The sequence below is a fragment of the Amblyomma mixtum genome, chromosome 2 (genome assembly GCF_055824585.1).
Source record: "Amblyomma mixtum isolate Tamu chromosome 2, ASM5582458v1, whole genome shotgun sequence".
In the NCBI taxonomy this organism is placed as follows: Eukaryota; Metazoa; Arthropoda; class Arachnida; order Ixodida; family Ixodidae; genus Amblyomma; species Amblyomma mixtum.
In genome coordinates, this window is record NC_143013.1 from 185,712,008 (window position 1) to 185,718,395 (window position 6,388).

The 6,388-nt window shown below is 48.1% G+C and overlaps 1 protein-coding gene across 1 annotated transcript; it reads left to right on the forward strand.

The window, feature by feature from the left end:
- Positions 1-3,138: 3,138 nt before the first annotated feature.
- Positions 3,139-5,511, forward strand: LOC149361823 (uncharacterized). Its single transcript, XM_089569596.1, has 2 exons — positions 3,139-4,610; positions 4,701-5,511. Exons 1-2 carry the CDS (start codon positions 3,209-3,211, stop codon positions 5,402-5,404), a joined length of 2,106 nt encoding a protein of 701 aa, XP_089425722.1. The 5' UTR covers positions 3,139-3,208; the 3' UTR covers positions 5,405-5,511.
- The last annotated feature ends 877 nt before the right edge of the window (positions 5,512-6,388 follow it).

Consider the following 6,388-nt stretch of genomic DNA (forward strand, 5'->3'; position numbering starts at 1 on the left):
TGCTGAAAAACTAACTCTGCTTGCGAAACTGGTGGGAATTCCTCCAACAATGTGGCTAGCTTTGCGACCACTTGCAGGCAATGAATGAAAGCTACAAGCACAGAAAAAAATTCAGAGGGCACTTTGACTGTTAGAGGCAAAAGCATTTTCCGCACCACTCTGACTGCCTCTGTGGTACTGGTGATATCATCACTGGATGATGTCACACCTCATTAATGACTGATTACCAATGATGGCAGATTACTAATCAATGGCTAATTACTTTTCAATGACTAAACACTAATTAATAGATAATTAATGACGCTTAACTTAAGCTTCGCCTTTAGCGACAGTGTATTGTAGCCCTGCCATGGAGTCCACAAAACCACACTACCCCTTCAGCGCAATGCCTTGCCCATTAGAAACACCTTTGAACTCAACGCTTTTTGAGGAAAGGAAATGGTGCAGTAATTCTCTGTCATCTCGCCCACCAAACCACATACAGGAAGGGAGGAAGTGGGAGTGACAGAATATCCAGTCACTGCATATTCTGTCATCTCCCTGGACACCCGAACCCCACCAAAGAGGAACGGATCCAGGAAGTGGGAGTGAAAGAAGAAAGAGAAAGAGGGGCTATAATGAAGAAAATGATTATTGCATTTGAGGAAAGGAAATTAAGCAGTAACTGTCTGGCATATCTCTGTGGACACATCCAGTGGCATATCTCTGTGGACACCCGTCATCCAGACACTGGATGTGCCTAGTGCCACAGTGTCTCGCTGCAGTAGTAGTAGCAGTAGTGGTTTATTTAAAAATAAAAAAGTGAAGCAAAAGAGAGTTGCCGGCAGCGGCAAATGCTATCTAATATCTTAAGCACCCGAGCTGCAGCCGGCGGAAATGAAAGGGAAAGGGAGAGGATAGTGAGGAGAAGTATAGAGGGGAGCGACAGCAAGAAAGGACAGGGGAGAGCTTTGTACACTATTTACAAAATACAAAAGTAATCAAGTTCGCGCCGCTCGCGCGCTAATGTCCAAGCATTGTCCGAAAATAAGTGCGCGCGAGCGGCCACTGCGCACAATCACGTACAAAAGAAGTAAACTCTATGTACATAGCCGCGCGCACGTAGCGTCCTGTCTCGGACTAACAGCGCGCGGCGCACTGCACTAGCGGCCGGAGTGGGGCGCCCGGCCGTTCGTGTCACGCGTGCACTACCTCCCTGCAGTCCTCATAAATCAGTTTTCCTTTTGCACATTATAATATGTTAAGTGGTAGAAATATTTATCCAAGATCCTAGAGCATATTATTCACAAACGTTTAGCTACCTTTCTGAATAAACAGCGTATTTTGTGAATATTTTCTGTGTGAAATAACTGCCTGGCCTAATGGGTCCAATTGGCTAGTCCAGAACTTCAGCTGTTACCTACCTATGTGTCTGTCTGTTTTTTGCGCCTAAAACCTATTCAAATATGATCCAGAACTGGATTGGAACTAATGGGAATGTCCAATTAGTTCCAATTGAAATGTCCAATTGGTTCTAGTGTTTTTTTTTTGTTTTTGTTTTTTTTGACTGGGTACACAGTGAGCCGCACGCGCTAATAACCATAATTAGGCACAAAAAAACTAAAACGCAATCTCGGAACCTCCAGCACTGGCGCGCGAATTGCCGACTGCTGATCGCAGCTTTCAATTTATTCGACACAACCGTTGTTAGGTATACTTCAGGCACTGTCGAGCTGCGTGCATTGAGACTAAGCTCGCAGTATACTGCAAAGTCTTTGTTTCACTGTGACGAGAACTTTAAATCGCCGCGTTGTTCGTGTACTTTCCCGTCTGAGACCAAAATGTTCAGTGCAGAGAGAATCTGGTGCCGCGAAATAAGCAGTGAAATGCGTTACCGGTAGATTTTCGTCAGGCACAGAACACACATGCTTATGGGCATATAGCATGCAAGCCTACAACGTATTTCCGGAGCCCTTCACTACGGCGTCCCTACGGGAACAAAAAATGACAATGAAATTGCTGACTGCACTGAATTAGTAGATTAGACAAAGGAGCCCTTCACACAAGGCATCGATCGAGTGCACTCAACCAAAAATGCAGAAAATAAACTGAAAACGTGGATACTTACGCAAAAGAGGACTTGCGGGTCTTCAGGCCAGGTGATTACAAAACGACGGGCTTTTGAACTTTGACAACGCACGTTCACGACGCAAATCAACGCGACACGTGCACGGTAAATTCGTGAGCGTCAGACTCGGTCGCACAGAGCTCTTGTGCTCGCAGTGCTATGCTTACATTCGAGCGGGAATCCATTTGCGCGGGAAACCCACGAAGTCACGTGGAGCTGTCTTCATCCAATGAACGAGAACGCGCCAGATTTGAACGGCGTAAGGTTTTTGTCACTTTCCGCCCTAATTAAAAACCATTGCGTTGCATAGAAGAAAAAATACTAGTAAAAGAAATTCTCTTCTCTTAACGCTCGCTTGTTCTGAATCAGATTTGGAAGAGAGGTGGCATTTGGCGGCCAGTTTTGTTTTATACAACGCTTCAGCACGGTACCTGCCAGATTAGTCAGAATAATTAGTTAAATCGTTTCTCTGTGGCGACAAAAACAAGATTTTAAGCGGAAACTGCTGGAAGTGCTACCTGGCGCCAAAATGAAAACGAGCTTTGCGTTGCTGCAGTTACAGTCTTCGCGCACAGCGCTCCGCCGGAGCAGATCGCGGCGGCCACGCTTTGCGGCAGGAAGGATCTTTAACTGGGCGCGAGGCACCGTGACGCGAAGTGACGGCACCAATTTTTTTTTTTTTTGTTATTGTTAAAAGGATTTTTTTCGCGGCGGTTTCCGTCGCCTCTGCTCTCTCTCTCTTTCTTCAATACAAACTCTTATCTCTTTTAACTTCCGGTCCTTGTGGCAGACTCCCCCGCTGTTGCTCTCCCGGGTGCTTTTCTTTTGCCTTGTGAATAGCAATCTTTGCCTCCAGATTCTTGGTCGATCCCCAAGTGTGGGTATAGGCTAACAATAACAACAACTCTGCTCACTGTGTTTGCCTACCTCGCTGTCGATATATATATATATCCTCGGACTTGTCCCTCGGTTGGCTCTAGCTGCAGCTTAGTGCATCGCTACTCCATGGCAGCATATTTTAGTTCGCTGTAGTCGTAGCACTTAAAGGCCGAGTAAGTCTGTTTTTTACTGAAAGCCGAGCAACCGCTTTTGCGCTCTACAATGAGTTCTGATAGGTGGCGTAAGTACTACGTCGTAGAAAAAGAATATCAAGAAATCTTGAAAGAGCTCGGCGTCTCGCGACCGCCCAGTGGATCACTGCCTGCTCGCTTGGAATTTGCGGCTAGCAAGCGAACAGCCGGAAGCAGAGCATCCTCGGGCGCCATTTGCACCACACCACTCCTGTCCGAAGTGAGCAAGCCAAGCAAGCGACCGAGAAGCGAAGCGAGTGCTTGCACCAGTGGCAGTGGACCAGTTTCATCGCTACAAGCCAACGCCAGCGCACCAGATTCACAGCAGCATGTCGCCGCCGACGGGGCTTGCACCACTGACAGCGGACCAGCTCCATCGCAGCTAGCCTGCGCCGACGGGGCAGGTGCCAGTGGCAGCGGACTCGGAGCCCCATCGCCACCAGAAGATCGGCGAGAACACTGGCCGATACAATCAGTGCCAGCTGACCTGAGCGAGCCTGAAGATTCATCGTCAAGCAGCGCATGCAGCGACGACAGTTTTTCAGGTTGTGATACCGCACCCTTAGACAAGGAGACATTTGTTGCGAATGAGGTGGTACGCCAGCCTTGTGACAACCATAGTTCGGCAGCACAGCAATTTGCTCTGATAGCTATCAAGCATAATATGACGCATGCCTGCATGAATGATGTTTTGGATTTCTGCCGTCAGCATGGGATGTTGGACCTTCCTAAAGACGCCAGAACAGTTCTGCAGACACAGAGGAAGGCAAGCCTAGATGTCAGTGGCTCTTTTGTGCATTTTGGCCTTTCCGAGGGCATTCAACAGGCACTTCAGCAGGGTCCAGTACCTCAATGCGTAAAACTTCATGCAAACATCGATGGACTGCCACTTCACAAAAGCAAGCAGACAGCTCTTTGGCCGATACTTTGCCGCATAGCCAACATCAAGGAGTCGGAACCATTTATGGTCAGCGCCTACTGCGGCACAGGAAAGCCACCCTGTCTCGAGCAGTTCCTAGGCCCATTTCTTGAAGATGTTCGCAACCTGAGTTGCAGTGGACTTACCATAAAAGGGGTTCTGGTAAGCGTGAGCCTGACTGCAGTGATATGTGACGCCCCAGCAAGAAGCTTTGTAAAAGCGATAACAGGGCACACAGGTTATCATGCCTGTGAACGATGCAGCCAGAAAGGGCAGTACATAGACAGCAGGCTCACGTTTCCAGACCTGAATGCACCAGAACGCACTGATGCTTCGTTTCGCAGCCAGGAGGACCAGCGGCATCATACTGGTGTCTCACCATTTACAACACTGGACATTGATATGGTGACATGTTTTCCGACTGAATACATGCATCTTGTCTGCCTGGGGGTGATGCGGCGGCTGCTTCGAAACTGGGTCTGCCGAGGATACACTGCAAGACTGAGCCGAGCTCAACGAAATGACCTTAATGATCAGCTTCGAGCAGCAGCTGCAGCCTTTCCAAGGACCTTTCAAAGAAAGCCAAGGGGAACGGAAGAACTTGACCGGTGGAAGGCAACGGAATACAGAACATTCCTTCTTTATGTGGGGCCTGTAGTGCTGAAGTCAATTTTGACAAAAAAGCTTTATCAGCATTTCTTGATTTTCCATGTTGCGCTCCGAGTACTCGCTTCCCCTGAGCATTATGTTGCCCTCAATCAGTTTGCCCGGGACCTGTTGAGGCATTTTGTCCAAGAATTTGGAAAACTGTATGGAGCAAAGCAGCTCGTCTACAATGTGCACACTCTGGCTCACTTGGCTGAGCAGTGCTTGGAGCATGGCACTGTTGACAACTTCAGTGCCTTCCCTTTCGAGAGTTACCTCGGAAGAGTCAAGAAGATGCTACGAACAACTCACAGGCCTCTGTCGCAGCTAAGCCGTAGAATGTCTGAAGCCAGGCATCATGCACATACCTGTACCAGACAAGTGGACTGGCACGTGAAAGTGGGCGATTGCTTTCTAGTTGACAACCACCCTAGTGTCATCACTGAAGTGGCTGGGGAGAACGTAAAAGCTGGAGCCCTGCTGAATTGTAGGGATTTTTTCAAAGTGCCAATTCAGTCATCAAGGCTAAACATTTGGCGTTGTGGTGATGTTGACCTAGAAACTAATGTCTGGCCCCTGACATACCTGAAGGACAAGGTGCAGTGCTTGAGGCTTGTATACAAGCAAGGGCATGTGGTTTTACCGTTTCTGCACCTTTGTTGAACCCTCAGAAACCGGACGGTACCCCTGACATGTCCATCGAAGAAGCAGTTTAAACCATATGCTATTATAAAGGGTGCCAGTTTGTTTTGAGTTTGACCAAGAGACACAAATCAAGCACTGAAACCTCCTAGTACAACTGAAAGAAAAATTTTCCCTCCTTCAAAACCTAGCTGAGAGTCAACTTTCTGCCTCATTTAAATAGTAGAATACAACAGCCACTAAATCACCATGGGACAGCTGCGTAGTGTACATTGCCTGTGCATGCTTGAAAACCCCAGGGGGTCATAATTTCTGGACCTTTCCACTACAGAGGTGCGTTCCATCCCAGCCACGGCAGTCGCATTTCGATGGAGGCAAAATGCAAGAGGCCTTGTGTACTGTGCAATATCAGTGCATGTTAAAGAACCCCAGACGGTCGAAATTAACCGGAGCCCTCCGCTACGCCATTCCTCATAGCCTGCGTCGCATTGGGACATTAAGCCCTATAAAGCCTTTCCACTACAATATTCCTCATAGACAGAGACGTAGCTCTCTATGCTCAAGTGAGGAAGAGGAAGAAGCCATGCTTGGACTTGGGTGCGTCGGAGTGGGTGAAGCTGCCTCGGAGTGTGGCAGGAAGTGTGGTGGTGTGAAGCCGTGGCGACTAGTGCAAGGGAAATTGTTGCTACTGTTGGTGCTGTTATTGAGTTCCCACAGCCTAAGTAATCCTTTTGGCTGTCGTACATTGTTTACACTCGAGTACCTCTATGACAAATGCCTTTGCAACAAAATCACAAATGTGCTGAAGTGACGAAAAGGAAAAGCCATGCTTGGACTTGGGTACGTCGGAGTGGGTGAAGCTGCCTCGGAGTGTGGCAGGAAGTGTGGTGGTGTGAAGCCGTGGCGACTAGTGCAAGGGAAATTGTTGCTACTGTTGGTGCTGTTATTGAGTTCCCACAGCCTAAGTAATCCTTTTGGCTGTCGTACATTGTTTACACTCGAGTA